The 15,664-nt window shown below is 46.8% G+C and overlaps 6 protein-coding genes and 1 non-coding gene across 7 annotated transcripts; 4 read left to right on the top strand and 3 right to left on the bottom strand.

The window, feature by feature from the left end:
- Nucleotides 1–29: 29 nt before the first annotated feature.
- Nucleotides 30–2,016, top strand: EDB82DRAFT_536461 (cytochrome P450; the record flags this gene model as incomplete). Its single annotated transcript, XM_025735025.2, has 3 exons — nucleotides 30–208; nucleotides 260–694; nucleotides 752–2,016. 3 exons carry the CDS (start codon nucleotides 30–32, stop codon nucleotides 1,653–1,655), a joined length of 1,518 nt encoding a protein of 505 aa, XP_025585773.1. The 3' UTR covers nucleotides 1,656–2,016.
- A 52-nt stretch (nucleotides 2,017–2,068) lies between these two features.
- EDB82DRAFT_499296 (trypsin-like cysteine/serine peptidase domain-containing protein) lies at nucleotides 2,069–5,697 on the top strand. The gene is made up of 4 exons (XM_025735024.2): nucleotides 2,069–2,699; nucleotides 2,752–2,948; nucleotides 2,996–5,248; nucleotides 5,304–5,697. Exons 1-4 carry the CDS (start codon nucleotides 2,422–2,424, stop codon nucleotides 5,486–5,488), a joined length of 2,913 nt encoding a protein of 970 aa, XP_025585772.1. The 5' UTR covers nucleotides 2,069–2,421; the 3' UTR covers nucleotides 5,489–5,697.
- Nucleotides 5,698–5,717: 20 nt separating this feature from the next.
- On the top strand, nucleotides 5,718–5,808 carry EDB82DRAFT_t146. Its single transcript has one exon. It is a non-coding gene; the product is annotated as a tRNA-Pro (tRNA).
- An 802-nt stretch (nucleotides 5,809–6,610) lies between these two features.
- Nucleotides 6,611–8,339, top strand: EDB82DRAFT_499294 (uncharacterized protein). Its single transcript, XM_025735023.2, has 3 exons — nucleotides 6,611–7,009; nucleotides 7,066–7,497; nucleotides 7,548–8,339. Exons 2-3 carry the CDS (start codon nucleotides 7,089–7,091, stop codon nucleotides 8,027–8,029), a joined length of 891 nt encoding a protein of 296 aa, XP_025585771.2. The 5' UTR covers nucleotides 6,611–7,009; nucleotides 7,066–7,088; the 3' UTR covers nucleotides 8,030–8,339.
- A 606-nt stretch (nucleotides 8,340–8,945) lies between these two features.
- EDB82DRAFT_536458 (isoprenoid synthase domain-containing protein) lies at nucleotides 8,946–10,292 on the bottom strand (the record flags this gene model as incomplete). The annotated part of the gene is made up of 4 exons (XM_025735022.2): nucleotides 8,946–9,436; nucleotides 9,491–9,714; nucleotides 9,776–9,804; nucleotides 9,860–10,292. 4 exons carry the CDS (start codon nucleotides 10,290–10,292, stop codon nucleotides 9,007–9,009), a joined length of 1,116 nt encoding a protein of 371 aa, XP_025585770.1. The 3' UTR covers nucleotides 8,946–9,006.
- Nucleotides 10,293–12,177: 1,885 nt separating this feature from the next.
- Nucleotides 12,178–12,558, bottom strand: EDB82DRAFT_555710 (uncharacterized protein; the record flags this gene model as incomplete). The annotated part of the gene is made up of 1 exon (XM_025735021.1): nucleotides 12,178–12,558. The coding sequence occupies one exon, from the start codon at nucleotides 12,556–12,558 to the stop codon at nucleotides 12,178–12,180; it is 381 nt and encodes a 126-aa protein (XP_025585769.1).
- A 1,653-nt stretch (nucleotides 12,559–14,211) lies between these two features.
- Nucleotides 14,212–15,251, bottom strand: EDB82DRAFT_575040 (uncharacterized protein). The gene has a single exon (XM_025735018.2). The coding sequence runs from the start codon at nucleotides 15,093–15,095 to the stop codon at nucleotides 14,643–14,645; it is 453 nt and encodes a 150-aa protein (XP_025585767.1). The 5' UTR covers nucleotides 15,096–15,251; the 3' UTR covers nucleotides 14,212–14,642.
- Nucleotides 15,252–15,664: the final 413 nt, after the last annotated feature.

Here is a 15,664-nt window from a genome sequence, read left to right as displayed (position 1 = left end):
ACCGTGACACTATCATCTTCGTTGTCATCATGCTTCGTGAGATTTTGTATGGTGCAGCAGGGTTCGTCCTGTTCGCATACACGCTAGAATGGCTCTTTTCCATGTTTGATGACCCGAGAGAACCGAAGCGTCTTCAGTCCAAAATACCACTTTTTGGACATTTGTTAGGAATGATGAAGTACAGTTCTGGCTACCACGGGATAACCAGGTACGTGAATCAGTAGGGCTTCCGGAGAATAGTTATTGATAAACGAGGCAGCAAGCAAACAGACCAAGAAATCTATACAGTCGCCATCTTCAACACAAAACTCTACGTCGCTAAAACAGCCCGCCTCATCCCTCTTATCCAAAGGACCAAAACACTTTCCTTCCGTCCCTTTATGCAAACTGCTGCCAAGCATATGGGTGATGCCAATCCCGCCACGATTGAAGTCTTTGGGAGTGAATGGGTCGACTCGTTTAGTCATGCGCATAAACATGGTCTTGCCCCAGGTCCCAGTCTTGACGAGCAGAATTCAAGAATGGCAGATCGTGCGTTAATTGACATCGAGGCGTTGCTGCCTAGAGAGAAGAACGGCGTGAGAAAGGTGTTGTTGTTAGAGTGGGCTAGGTATGCGGTTGTGCAGGCGAGTGCTTGTGGAATCTTGGGCGTGGAGCATCCTTTTCGTGACCCCAAGATTGATGAAGCATTTTGGTAAGTGAAAGAACCATTATGTATTACGAATTAATCCAGAGAGTTAACAATATCAAGGAAATGGCAAGATTACATGCCTCTCCATCTCATTAACCTCGACATTACCAGAAAAGGCTACGCAGCTCGGGAGATTGTCTTCGACGCCTTCCGAAAATACAATAAGAACATCCCCGTCGACGTGTCAGCAGTCTATATGGCTCGTCAGCGCACTATGCAAGAAGCAGGCATTGACGAGGATGACATTTGTAAGCAGCAAGCTACTTTTGGAACAGCGGCTTTTGCCAACACAGTACCCATCATGTTCTGGACCATCTACGAGCTGTTCTCCCGGCCTGACCTTCTTGACGAAGTGCGACGCGAATTAATCGAACAGGCTGTTAGTGGAAACAAAGAGACTGGGTTTGTGGTGGACGTTGCAGCGTTGAAAACAAAATGCCCTTTGCTTTTATCTCTTTATCAGGAGACACAACGGACAAGACATATTCATGCGAACATTCGAAAGGTGACGGAAGATACACTCCTGGACGACAAGTATCTGCTTAAAGCTGGCCAATTCGTCATGATGCCTGGCCAACCCGTGCACACCAACCAAACTACATGGGGAGATTCGGCTGATGTCTTCGATCCATATCGGTTCATGCCAAAAGAGGGATCCGACAAGAAATCGGTCGTGTCGAGCAGTTTCGTGGCATGGGGCGCACCACCACATTTGTGCCCTGCGCGACAGTTTGCCTCGACAGAAATTCTGATTGTGTTGGCTCTTCTTTCTGTGCGGTGCGATATGAACCCTGCTTCAGGTCAATGGGCAAGGAACCCGGCGCTGAACACAGGTGACATGGCCACTATTTATACGCCCAAGAAAGATGTTGAGCTTGAGGTTAGAAGGAGAGAGGAGTGGAATGGGGAGTGGAGTTTAAGGATGGGAGAGAGTAAGACGAGGGTTTCCCTTGCATCTGGTTAGAATAAAAGCGGTTCAGAGTTTTTCGGATAGGAGTTTGTAGATATGTTTTCCGTTAATCTTGGCTTACTGTCAAATGAGTTAATAGACATGTTAGATAAAAGGTTTCGTAAATATCTTTGAAGAATGTCCTGCCCTTGGTAAGTCAGCATCATGAGACTATTCTCAGCCTGATTATTTTCGTATGAGATAATAGTGAGTCATCCCATAATAAGCGGCAAGGTAACTATCTGGGTTTATTATCTAAACGTCTCTGTTTCTGACGGCGACATTCGGAATAATCCCTCTTGTTCGGTGACCGATAACTCCGACATCAAATATCGTTCTCACGCGACTTGGTTCGCTTCCACTAAAACCAAGATCCAAACATGGAGCCAAGATGTCTAGTGAGAAATATTTAGTGTCGTCAAGGCTGAAAATGACCTATTGATTCCATACTGCGCCACTGTTGGTTGCCTCAATTGAGTCACCCTATCACTCGGCACTTCGGAAAGCCAATCCACTTTTCGGGGCTGAGGGGCCTCAACTCTGATGAGGGGTCAGTGATGTGATGCGTGTTCGATTTGCTCATAGGGCTGACTGCCTGGCTTTGTTCAACCGTAAGCACTGAAACAGTGTGTTCACTTGTCCTTCATTTTCAACCTTGAACATCTCTATAACTTCCTCTGTATTCTCTACCGTTTCTCCCACATCATCATTACATCTCATTCACAAGCTTGACTGGCTATCTTGTTCTATCATCCTGATTCCGTCAGGATATACCATCAGCATGACTATCCACCAGGATCCCGTCCTTCCCAAAATGCGCGACATGACATTATCGGAATCTACAGAGCCTACCCAAAATGGCATCACCAACCCTGATGAAAAGAGTGCCCCATCCAAGTCAGGTCTTCTCTCAGAAAGTGAGAGCGAGGCATGGCAAAGAGCTATAGAGAAAGTTGTCAGATGCGTCGTATCGGTCAAGTTTTCACATCCGTATGCATTCGACACAGAAATCTCCAAGACAAGTGAAGCGACTGGCTTTATCGTTGACGCTGAGCGAGGGTACGCCATTTGTTTTTGCTGGAGATTAAACGCCCATGCTAACTTTTAAAAGTCTTATCCTGACCAATCGCCATGTCGTTGGTCCTGGACCGTTCTCGGGATATATCGTCTTCAACAACCAGGAAGAAGTAGAGGTTCATCCAATCTACCGCGATCCCATCCATGACTTTGGCTTTCTCAAATTTGATCCAAACGCGGTCAAATACATGGAACTCACCGCCATGCAACTTCGACCAGATCTTGCAAAAGGTAAGCTCATAACCTCTCGCTTGAAACAGTTATCTAACATTGCACAGTTGGGACTGAGATCAAGGTTATTGGTAATGACAGCGGCGAAAAGCTGGGTATCCTGTCAGGCTTCATTAGCCGTCTGGATCGAAATGCCCCCATCTATGATGGCTACATGGACTTCAACACCTGCTACTACCAAGCCAATGCTTCCGCATCCGGCGGCTCTTCAGGATCCCCTGTCGTCAATGTAGACGGTCATGGCATTGCTCTCCAGGCTGGTGGCCGTACAGATGGCTCAACCGATTATTTCCTCCCACTTGATGGCCCGCTACAAGCACTGAAGCAAATCCAGAACGGAGACAAGGTGAAAAGAGGAGAAATCCAGACCGTCTTCAAACTTAAACCCTTTGATGAGTGTCGGAGACTTGGGTTGAGTCCCGAGTGGGAGAGTGTCCTTCGCAAGTCCTTTCCAGGAGAAGACAATGCTATCGTCGCGGCCGACGTCCTCTCCGAGGGACCGTCAGATGGAAAACTCAAAGAGGGAGACATCCTCATCAAGATCAACGGGGAACTAATTACACAGTTCCTCCGCCTAAACACTATCTTTGACGAAAACATCGATCAAACAGTCCGCGTCCTTGTCCAAAGGGACGGCGAAGACGTGGAAGAAGACATCACAGTGCAAAATCTCGATTTAATTACTCCTGATCGCTTCGTCACCGTCGGCGCAGCATGCTTTCACAATATCTCGTACCAAGTTGCCCAGCGCTACGTCCTACCCTGCCGTGGTGTTTACGTTAGCAAAGCAGGACCCTTTCATCCAATGCATGATAACTACATCATGGTTGACAGCGTCAATCACAAAAAGACACCAAACCTGGACGTTTTTGTGCAGGTCATGAAGGATATCCCTGACAGGGCGCGAGTGGCGATCAAGTACTGGCACGTCTGGGAGCGACACACAGTCCGCACAGCCGTTGTTCCGATTGACAGACATTGGTTTCGAAGAATGAAGATGTTTACGAGGAATGACGACACAGGTGCTTGGGATGTTGATGTTCTTGCTGAGCCGTTGCCTGCGGTTCAGCAGATTAAGCTGAGTGCCTCATTTGACACACTGGAGCACATCCCGTTGAGGGCAGTGGCGGAGATTGTGCGGAGTTTTGTGAACGTCAAGTTCTCCGCTCCTGTTCTTATCGATGGACAGTCTACCCGTGTTCATCGAGGTATGGGACTCGTAATTGACGCTCAACGTGGATTCGTCATTATTTCCAGGACGGTTGTGCCCACAAAGATGTGTGATATAGAGCTCACCTTTGCAGACTCGGTTCTGATCCCTGGAAAGGTTGTCTTTTTGCATCCTTCCCACCACTACGCAATCATTCAATACGACCCCAGCCTCGTGGACGCACCCGTAAAGAGTGCAAAGTTCAACACAGAACGTATCTCGCAGGGAGCTTCTACCTTTTTTGTTGGACACAACGACAGCGATGAGATGGTTTATGCTTCTACAGCCGTCACAAAGGTTATACCACTGGAACGAGAGCCTCCAAACCCCCCTCGAGGACGACCTATCAATGTTGATAGGGTCGACATAGAGACCAGAATTGGTACACATTGCGGCAGTGGTGTCCTTGTTGCTGAAGATGGATCTATCCAAGCTCTGTGGGTTGTGTACGAGATGGAAGATCTGGATGAAGCTTGCTTCGGACTAAGCTCTCAAGCTATTGTTCCAATTGCGGAAAAGCTGAGCCAAGGTATCGTTCCCAGCTTGAGAAGCCTATCCGTTGAGCTCGCGGCTGTTACGATCATCGAAGCTCGCGTTATGGGCGTCTCGGAAGAGTGGATCAGCCAAGTTCAAAGCAGGTCATCGGACCGTCGTCTTTTCATGGTAAAGCGAGCATCAAGCAGCTTACCCAACTCCCTCGAAGAAGGCGATATCCTGATCACTCTGGACGGAAAACTCATCACACAGCTTTCTGATGTGGATGTGATGTACTGGAAGGAATCTCTTGACGTAGTCGCTGTACGAAGTGGTGAGCAAATCAGCTTCAAAGCACAGACTGTTCTTGAAGATGAGTTTGAGACGTCGCGTGTTGTCAACTTCTGCGGTCTAACAGCCCAGAAGCCGCATCGGACCGTGCGCCAGTGTATCAAGAAGTTGCCCAGTGAAGTTTACATCACAAGTTGGTTAGTCGGTTCGCCGTCGAACTTGTACAGCGTTTATGCCACGACCTTCATTACGCATATCGATAACAAGCCGACACCTGATCTTGAGGCCCTGATCAACGTGGTGGCCAACATTCCTGACAAGACTTGTAAGTGTCAACTTTTCACCTGGACCATGTAAATTACTAACCTGTGGACAAATAGACTTCAAGATCAAAATGACAGACTTCTCTGGTACTCCATCTGTTGTTACCATCAAGAAGGACCAGCGATATTTCCCAACCGCGGAGTGGATTCGTGATGAAACTCATGCTGAAGGCTGGAAGAGAATTACGTATGAGAATGGGGAGGTTATACAGGGTGAGGGACTATACGGTATCACGCTATAAAGCGACTTCATGAGATGATGACTCAAGACTTGACGAGATGGATGGCTTGGAAGATGTGTACAATAATTATCTCCCTTCATATATACTACAAGTAGAATGTAGATTTACAACTCTCCGGGCTGTGTTCTGAGGTACCTTGGTTTACGTATAACAATTCGGTCTCTCAAGGATCATCTTCATAGAGACAGAATCTTCAACCAACTCCAACGAAATCAGTAAATATCTGCTCGGTCTGGTGGTCTAGTGGTATGATTCTCGCTTAGGGAAAACCCTATAGCATTGCTTGCGAGAGGTCCCGGGTTCAATCCCCGGCCAGACCCTTTCTTTTGCGTGGGTTCAGCCAGAAGCCATGTGTCTTTTTTGTCTCAGTTGTGTGGAGATGATGCGTCTTTTTGCTGGTTGTGTGTGGCTTGCCACTAACTCCGAGCTTGAGGAGAGGCGGGGACGCTTTACACACAAGAGCCCTAGAATATTGTGATAGGTCGGTTTACTGCAAGAAAACTGACACTTGAATGATATCCCGTTTAATCGTCTGGAATGTCGATACTCCAGTATGTATTTCGATGTGTTATACTACTACTTGAAGCTGTATCATTGTTGGCTTGCTTGCGTGGAGAAATAGTTCGTAGTGGATTCTGATACATTGTTGTCAACAATCCCAGTATCTCTACCCATTACTGACCAAAAACTGCAAAACTAATGAGGATAATGCAAAATATGCGGGATACTGTTCGCTAAACTATCGATCAAAATGATGTGTCTAGTGTTATTGTGTTCACCGGAGCTGATCTGAAAGGAATGCTGAATCAAGACATGCCGGATCCATACAACTCACATACCTGAGAATCGAAAACCCGGAAATGTAAATCGCCACTTGAGCATACTGCAAAGTAAGTAGTGCTGCTATTATGTATACTTGTGGCTGCATACAGTCGTTTTATGAAAGCAATTACCCGAGTTAATGGGAGCACTTCAACACTTTTTACCCCATCGCGAACCGTGGGACACCGAAATTGCCGTAAGTGGCACAGCAGCTCGCCAAACCAAAACCAGCCGGCATGCATGAAGTCATAAAAAGGGTCAGGCACCTGCATCTGTACCTGACCCTGACATTAGGTTACGTTCCAAGACTCCATCGTAACTGAACCCACAAAGGCACAGCACCACCACCAAGAAAATGAAATCTGACATATCAAACCCACGATGCGGGTGTCCGGATCTGGCTGCTGCAACTTTATTTTGACGACGTCGGGTATGATCGACAAGCCACTGCAACTCTTCTGGGAATAGCTTCATACCAACTGCAAAGTATGAACATCTGCCTTTGGTTTAATGCACAATAAACGTTCATTTAAGAACATGATTGGCGTCAGTGGCAATCAGCTCTCTATGAAGTGAGAAATGTTTATGTCACAGAGCTATCATGATGCGTTGAGGATCGGCCATGCCAAGATAGATTTTAATGGTGTTGAGTCTAAAGTCAAGTTTATGTTAGACCCTTACGAATGAATGTATAAAGTCGTGAGTCATATCCTCTCGAATTTGACAACTACAAGTATCTCATCAAAATTATTCAGCTAATCATCAACCAATTACTTTCATGCCCAATATGAAGGTCTTTCTAGTTGTAGCTGCCGCTTTGGCGACTAGCTCTATCGCTGCTCCCACCACCGACAAGTCCCTTGCTGGCCGGGAGTCCCATCTTTTCGATGCCGGTGCTGAAGAGGGGGCAGTAAACGCTCTTTCAGTCGATCTCGAAGGTTACATCAGTAACCCCGAGGCTCAAAAGGCAACAACAAATGTCAAACGATCCAAGTCCAGCAAGGACAAGGCCCTTACCAAAACTTACATGATTTCACGAAAGAAGGGCTCGAGAAAATCGCATAAGAAACACCCGAAACGATTGGTAAAGCTCAAGCTTTTCACTACAGGCTTCAAGAGTGGTCCAGATATTATCGACAATTTGGACAGCACTCTTGACCAAATAACTGTTCATACAGACAAGATTGGTACGTGTGTCAAAACTATACGCACTTCGCGTTCTAATAGCATATCGTAGATACTATCCTTGCCCAAGTCGATGCCGGGAAGCTCTCGGAAAAAAAAGGAACTACCGATACTGTCAAAGAGATCTCCAGCATCCGCAACATTCTATCCGCTTCATTGAACCGCCTCTCAGCTACGCACAACACCAATTCTCTCAAACTCACGGACGGCGAACGCCAAACCATCATTGAGGAGATCGACGAACTCCTCACCAAGCTGCTGAGAACTCTTGAAGAGATCATTCGATCCTTGGGTGCTAGCCTCCGTATGAACGCATCTATGAACCCTATGATGAATGTCCTTACGAGCTTTTTGGGTGGCATGGCAACCGCTGACAAGGGACTGGCCACTGAGTTGCAGAACTTGGTGAGCCTTATCATCAAAGACCAGGCTGCGGAAACTGATGGAAAGGGACTTTCGCTTCTCTTGAGTGGGTTTGAGAATTCGTTGCTCCGTCTACATAGTAACCTGAAGGTGACTGGCAACTCCAACTGATCATATTTTCCTGAATGTAATTACACTCGCTGAACCCTATTACAATGGGACTATTTCTTTGTAGATCAGTAATTTCCTAGCGCTTAACTACAATGCTACATACACATTTCCGTATTCCTCGACTGAAGCCCACCGACTGTGTCCAGAACTGACATACCTTGGTAAGCTTGGCATCCAGACATGCTTTTATCTTTGACCGGTTATGCTGGACCATATTCGGTTCAGGGTTCATCCCGCTAAGGGCATGCCGGAGGGTATCCTCCAATTACGTGACCCACTCATAGGTATGGTATGATCCCTTCAACAGAACCAACAACCAACAGTCAGCGACCAACAACCAACAACCAACAAGCGGTGAGACCTTTGCTCCACGAACACTCACCATCGGGCCGTTTCAGAGATTCCAATCCAGATACCATCTATAAAATACTATCAGAGACTTATCACGACGCGAGAATATGGTCTTCTCAAAAGAGACTTCGATGCGGAATGTCACAATAAGCAGGGTCATTTGACCATTCACCCGCTTCCCCGGCATTTACGTTAAGCAACGCTACCTTGACAGTCAAGGCTCTCCTTGTCATCCCATTCTCCGATCCTAGCAGGGTAGTATTGGGGGCTGGTGCGCTGTGCTATTACAGTGGGATAAATACGACTCCGTGGGCCAAGCAATAAGTGTAATCGTGGCAAGTAGCAAAATATGCCTCTGGCTTTAGTTCGGATTTACCAAGAAAACATACCTGTCAAAGTGTCGTGCATCCTTGCATGAGTGTGCAGGTATATATAGTGATTATGCACGGACTCTTATAATATTCGCGTGTGCGTATACGACTAACTAGGTAGGTTATGATCCTCCCAATAGACTTGTGCAAAGTGAAATATACAAGTAAAACGGAAAAAAAAGAAATCGTGTGCCGTGGTATTAAAATGCAGGACATGTGCTAGCTATAAACATTCCAAGGATACCTCCTCCTTATCTAACACTTGCAAGGAAGCGGCCTCTCGCCGTGACGAACGTATCTACTCAAAGTAGCAGAGTGGAAGATGTTACCAGTCAACGCGTCAAAGAGAGCGGTTATGAAAACGCGCTGGCGATCGTTGATATTAGGACTGTGCATAAACTTTTCGCACATGCCGTAAAACTCTTTCTCCATGTCGAATGTGATATTTCTCGTGATGTTCTTGGCCAGGTCAGGCGACACGGAAAGCAGCTGCTCTGTGACGGCGACTGCGTTCACGATAGATGCGTTGATGGTCTTGACCTCATGAACCTCCTTGTCATACGAGTAGAGATCGTTGATGAGGATTGAATGTCTGACATAAAGATCAGCAAGCTCGTCAAAGGGAGCAAGTTCCTCGGCTGTTTGGTGCACGCCGGAGCCGAAGCGGATAGCTGCAATCATGAATCTGGGTTCAGAGTTAGTGTATGATTTCAGGAAAGCTGCTTTAGAATGCACTCACGTCTTTCCAACGTCATTTCGACGATAAAGCATGTAATCGGACAATGTGGCATAGTGATCTTGCTTAAATGGCGACTTGATACGACCATCACGGACGAAAGCATGAATAGCATAAAGCAGATCGGGCCCCAGGACGGGATCACATTCCAATACTTCTGACCAGAACTTCTTAAGATGCTTGTTCTTGGGGGCCATGCTTAGAAACTCGTCCACCACTGTGGTTTCCTAAAGGTTTGTCAGTATACCTATTGTACCAAGTTTGCAGACTGGTAGATAGAACTCTTACGTTTTGAGTGGCTCCTCGCTCAATGACGTCTATATTCATATGTCAGTGATTGATTTCCCTAGCTATAGTTCAATATCAACATACCGTCATGGAGGAATAGTAGCAGGACAGACTGGGTCAACAATGCCAATCTGGTAGGAGATGATGTAGGATAAAGATATACACAGCAAGAGAGGGCATCTTCAACTAGCTCATCAATCTTCCACTTGCGGCGCTCATCCATCAACTCCATGGGCAGTGTTCCTCGTTCTGATGCCTTGTCAAGACTGATTGCGTTGGCCAAGTCATATCCAGCCGCTTCAGCGTGAGCCCAGAACTTTGATTGTCTTGTCCAAGGAAGAGAGGTATTCCATGGGACACCTATCTCCTCTGGGTTAAGAACAAGAGGGGCATCCTCGGGAACATTTTCCTCTCGGAATAGAGACGCAAAGTCAAGGTGAGGCACACCGAGGGTGTCTGATCCCACAGGATCAAAGGCCAGCTTTACTGGTCTAAGGGGAACGTCTTTGTGAGGCATTGTGTAGTTGGGTTTAGGATAGAGTGTTAAGATATAAAGCACGATATGATATGTAGGCCAAGTAAAGAGATCAAATATATGGTGTAAAAGTATAGAAAAGATTATCGTAGCCGCAGAACTATAAAACGGATTTACTAGTCTAACGTTCCCGCGAAACTATGCTACCCTTTAAAGGAATTCCTGTCTTGTTCAACGATAGCGTCGGCGGTGAACGGACCATGAACTGACGGCGGATGCATCGGTTCGGGACGACTCCATAACGGCTACAACCGTCAGGGGTAATATGTGCTCAAGGGATAAGGAAATCAAGCCAGCAAGGATTTAAGAAAACTTAATTCACCAACGTCTTTTTGGAGGATCCATCGACAATGACTCTTTGGTTGATAAGTCGGTTGACTAGTACGGCACGTGATGGCTCGTTTCCGAGCGTGATTTGACGAGTGCCGGCATCGAGATGGGGTACATACGAAGTGATAGACATACGCGTGGTAACGTAACCCATACTTAATATGCAGTGGTACTCTGTCCTCCCCAATTCACCTTTGACGTGGTGTGATTGCAATCTTGTCTCTTCTTGTCTCTCCACCTCAGTATCCCTGCACCCACTGTTACAAGCCGTTTCCACGGGTCTGTTACCCACTGCGGACGGAGACCGGTGGCTCTGGATGGAACCCTGGTCCAGCCCAGGGGTTCAAGAGGATTCGGCTAAGGGAATGACACAATCCAGATCATGGGCTCCCCTGGAACGACAGGACAGCACTTGCAGTAGTGCCGTGTCCCTGGTCTAGCCTAGACTTTCTCAACTGATAATGGTATCCGTAGACTGGCTTGAATGGATTCCTCCACATACCTGTCGTATGGGTCTCACAGAGCGACATATGTTCAGAGGCAATTACTGATATGATAATTCCCGCATGTCAAGGTCTCCATGACTAATGGCTGGTTACATGGTCTGTCCCAGAACAAGTCTTGGTCGTTACTTATCCCCTGCTAGGACGGCATTGACCAATGCGGTTCACCGTTTGAGAGGTTACAGTTGAGCATGGAACATGTGACTAGAGCCAACAGCTCGGTTTCCCTGCAAGCTAACCGCAACTTTCATGACCTACCACGCGCGGTGCCGACCCTCTCCACCTGTGTCTGCTGGTCAACCAAACCTGGTCCTTGTATTGTTGTCACTCTAGCAAGATTAGAATCTGAGTACCAGTGAATTAGTGAAAGCCACGTAATCTATTAATTCTACGCTACAAAATACGTTAGTCCCAATTCTCGGTAGCATTGCATTAAACGGTCGCGTCATGTACCCCAGTCTCCTTAGACGCTCGGACTCGCCGCGAGAAACGGACCAAAAATGGGCAGAAAACAGACTGTTTCATCGGTTGCTAGTGTTCCTTTCGATTGAGGCTTACATTCATTCATCTAACTAACGTAGTGCTGCTCGTGTCTGTAATGTAAGATGGTCAAATGTGCTTATGCGATCTAGTATAGTCTTTTCCAGGAATTACCTGGTACAACTAGTCAAAAATAATTTCTTACACAAATTTGCATGAATCGCAACTCAAGGGCCATTCGAAAATATTTGTTCTGACAAGCTACAAAATGGGGTATCATATCAACAAATAACATCCCAATGGATTTTCCAACCTTCCCTATGCCTCCAGTCTTGTTACACACACCAAACGGCGACATACCGAAATCTGTTGAAAACGCGGGCAAGACATATCCTGATACAAGTGTTTCGGACATCAATCATCTGTTGACTCCAGGCATAAGCTTGCGAACAAGGCCCACGCACGGTAGGGGATGACTTACCAGTGAAGATCAAACAAGACGACAGAAACAAACAAAAAAAAAAAAAAGAAAGAAAGAAAGAGATGTGGAATGCTTAGTGTTCATCACCGAGATCGAAGTGATGCGATCCTCTATCGGTGTAAAACCAGTCTTCGTAGGCAACGCGGAGGCCGTCACGCTCGGGCATCGAATCCTCGGCCAATTTGCGCATATCATCGTGGTAATCGTCAAGGGCCTTCTTCTCGGCGGCTGTAGGAGGCTTGGCGGAGTTCTGTGTGTTGTCGACCTGTGGTTTGTAGGCCTTGCCTGGAACGACGTCCTCCTGGAGAGCGGCCGTTTCTTTCTTCTGCTCATGGCCTCCAGCACCGCCAAGAGGCTTGACGGGGCGGGCAGGATCGAGGACAAGAACGAACTCGTCCATGTCGTCTCCGAGCTGGATTCGGCTGGTGGAGGTCTTCTTGACTGTGGGCTCCATTTTGGTTGATGTGATATCGAGAATCGATAGTGTCTTCGTAGGGAGTATTGGGTGAAAGAGCTAACGTGCAAATGATGCAGTGATGGTACCAAAATACGGATGAAGGAGAAGGGAGGTTTTAATACTGATGAGAATGTGAGATTGAGGTCGAACTGTGGCCTGCGAACATGTAGTTGCAGGAAAGGGACAAGGTGCTGGCCCAGCTGCCACATGGTGAATCTCCCAGCGTATGGTGAACGCAAAGGGGAACAGGCAAACAAGCTTATGCCTGATCTGGGAATTAGCTGAGCGATGCGAACAGAGCTGCGCTGATGTAAATGTCTGGAATGGAACAATGGGATCTAGAGGTAGTGTTCACCTACTAAAGTATTCACACTAGAACACAAGAACAACTAATCTGCGATCTGCTCAAGAATAACATGTTGAGAACAGTGACTATTTTCGAAATGTCCTAGTGCATATATACGTTGTTTCTTCCATGAAAGAACAACATCGTACCAGATGCATACGAAAGATTCACTTTTTGATGTTAAAAACAACTTGGTAGCGAAACAGTCAAATTATTGTTCTACCGAACTTCTTCCATCTCGCGCACACTTTCCCACATCCTCTCTGCCAAGAAATGTCTTCACGAGGACTTATCGCCGCGGGCGTGTCGTTGTTGATAGTACTCTGCGTATCCAGATAGAGTTCTTGTAGTCAAAATTTATCCTGTTATCAATTAGTCAATGTACGAGTCATCAATAGGGCTGGAGAGCGATCCTTACTCATCTCTGGTTGCAAATATCTTTTCGCGGCCGCCATCTGCTCGAAAACCTTGTTTTGTTGATTCTTCTTCTCCGGAAGTTCTTATTGGCCTTGGGAGCAGAGGCGGCAGGCTTGGGGTCGGAAGTCTTTTTCTTGACCTCGAAATCGCAGTCGTCCCACTCAGCATCCTCGTGGTCGTAGTCCAGGATTTCGACATGGTCTTTCGGGTTAGGGACGAGTTCATAGTCGTCGTGATTGTAGACTCGGTTTCCAGACATGATGTTGACCGTAAAAGCGAAGTTCACAAATATAGTATCAAAGACAGAGCGTTCTTCTTTTCTCAAATATCTGAGTCGCAAAGGTAGTGGTTCAAAAAGTTAGACTCGCAAGAGGATGTTTGGGAAAAGAAGAAGGAAGAGATGAGAACGGGGGAAGACAAAGGGTTGAGCCTCACACTAGCGTTATTTTAGAAAGTTGCAATGCATGCAGCTCTGTCGGACGCTGGCACTGGCATGACAGGTGCAGTTCTTACCAAGCATGTTCTGGTTGCTCTGGCCACACACAGTTGATCGCCATCTGCAAAAACTCGAACGTGGTTGAGTACTGCTGAACAGTGTAGGTGTTCCATGAGAATGACATATTACGAAATAGAATATTTGCTTCTGTCGGTTTCAAGTATGTAACTACAATTAGGAGAACTTTCATGTGCGTCTTTGACAATGTAATTTGGGATGAATCAGTCGTTATGGGATGTATAATGCTCATCATGTGAACCGACAGAGAGGTGAGCGAGATACCAATTCTATGGAGATGTGACTTTATTTGAAAGTCACTTTCGGAGATAATGTTGATTCAACAGGCATGTAGTGTCTATTTAATGTAAAATGGCAGTCACTTCATCGTTCCTAGGCAAGGGTACAATTTCTTATTAGCTTTGATATCTCGGAGGTCGTCAAAATGATCTCAACAACAAGAATACTACCATGACAGGACACATTCTGACTCTTGTAAATCTCTGTCCAATCCATACCAAGACCTTAGCCAATAGTACATCACTCTCCAACCTGGGCTGCGCATACAAAAGTGACGCCCCCATTCTCGCAAACCATCATGCCACTCTACCGCCCTGTCTCCTTCTAAATACTGCGTCGTCGAACCATCTTCGGAGGATACTTCATGATCAGCTCCTGCAATCCATGTCGGTTGGGCATCATCCCAGGCTCAAGAAACTTGAGCAAGCCTGCTACCTTTCTGTGCGCCTTTTCGTTCGTATGTCTATCGTCCTTGCAGCGCGTACAAACAGACCATGCAGGGGCACCGTGCCCTCCCAATCCTTTCTAAGGATCCTTGGGCTGCAGAGGCGCGTCAGACTGGTTGTTGATTTCGTTGACGTAGCTCTCCATCTTGATGACCTCTGGGTCCTTCTCTCCGTGTATGGCGATGTGCAGTTCGTTCAAGAGGTAGTCGTCCATCTTTGGCTGAGGAGGCTTCGGCTTCTTCTCCGGTCGCAAGGCCTTTTCGAAGTATTTTCCGTCGTTATGGTAGAAGTAGTCTTCTACGTCGAGGTACTGGCCGCCGTTGTAGGTGATTGGGCTTTCAGGGTAGGGGACTTCGTCATCGGAGTCATGGCGAGACTCAACTTCGTCGCTGATGTTGGCGATTTCTTCAAAGGTGTCTTCCTCGTGAGGGGGCTCAATTGCGGTGATATGCGCGCTGTCATGAGCGTTCTCGCCAGTGATGCAAGGCCACCTTTTGAGAGAGGGTAGGGGAATTTTGATCGACAGGTGCATGATGATATGTTCCGGATGAAGGACTTGATGTGATTTTCTTTCCAATAGAGTGTTCGAGCGCTGATACCAAAAAGACGGTAAATAGGTTTGGAGATGATCAAAAAGAGTGATGTTGTTTTGAAGGGCAGAGGAGGGGAAGAGGAAGAGAAGATGAAGAGGGGGGCTTTTGCCTTGCAGTTGGAGCAGCAGAGAAGAATTTTGAACGGCTAAGCTACTAATTCAAACATCTGCCACTACAAGGTGGAACGTGCTCCAAAAATAAAGGTGAATGTTCATAGCCCAGGCACTAGATCAGCTGGTTTGTTCTTCAGTCAACTCGGCACAACCATAGTATTAATTTATGGATAACGATGCTTTATCCGTGTGTATATCAAGCTCACAATCTTCTTTCTAGGTTCTGAAACTGCAGCATTGTGTCTTGAACATAGCAAAGGATTGTCCCTGTTCTTCATCCTCTCATATCCAGCTCTGCGAGTCCTCTGCGTGCCTCTTCTGTCTGACACCTTTCCTGCTCTGCCGACGTTTTTCTATAGCCAACGTGATGCCGCATCCTCCTTCGGTGTTGATCT

This window comes from Fusarium venenatum, assembly GCF_020744135.1.
Source record: "Fusarium venenatum strain MPI-CAGE-CH-0201 chromosome Unknown EDB82scaffold_2, whole genome shotgun sequence".
Taxonomy (NCBI): Eukaryota; Fungi; Ascomycota; class Sordariomycetes; order Hypocreales; family Nectriaceae; genus Fusarium; species Fusarium venenatum.
The sequence above is the reverse complement of the archived record's forward strand: the minus strand, read 5'-3'. Positions and strand labels throughout refer to the sequence as shown.

Excerpts from the sequence above, each read along its gene's own strand:
- EDB82DRAFT_499296 (XM_025735024.2), top strand. The coding sequence starts at position 2,422 with ATGACTATCCACCAGGATCCCGTCCTTCCCAAAATGCGCGACATGACA. Across the intron at positions 2,700-2,751 it reads ATCGTTGACGCTGAGCGAGG|TCTTATCCTGACCAATCGCC; the intron begins GTACGCCATTTG and ends AACTTTTAAAAG. Across the intron at positions 2,949-2,995 it reads TCGACCAGATCTTGCAAAAG|TTGGGACTGAGATCAAGGTT; the intron begins GTAAGCTCATAA and ends AACATTGCACAG.
- EDB82DRAFT_499294 (XM_025735023.2), top strand. The coding sequence starts at position 7,089 with ATGCCCAATATGAAGGTCTTTCTAGTTGTAGCTGCCGCTTTGGCGACT. Across the intron at positions 7,498-7,547 it reads TGTTCATACAGACAAGATTG|ATACTATCCTTGCCCAAGTC; the intron begins GTACGTGTGTCA and ends AGCATATCGTAG.
- EDB82DRAFT_575040 (XM_025735018.2), bottom strand. The coding sequence starts at position 15,095 with ATGCACCTGTCGATCAAAATTCCCCTACCCTCTCTCAAAAGGTGGCCT.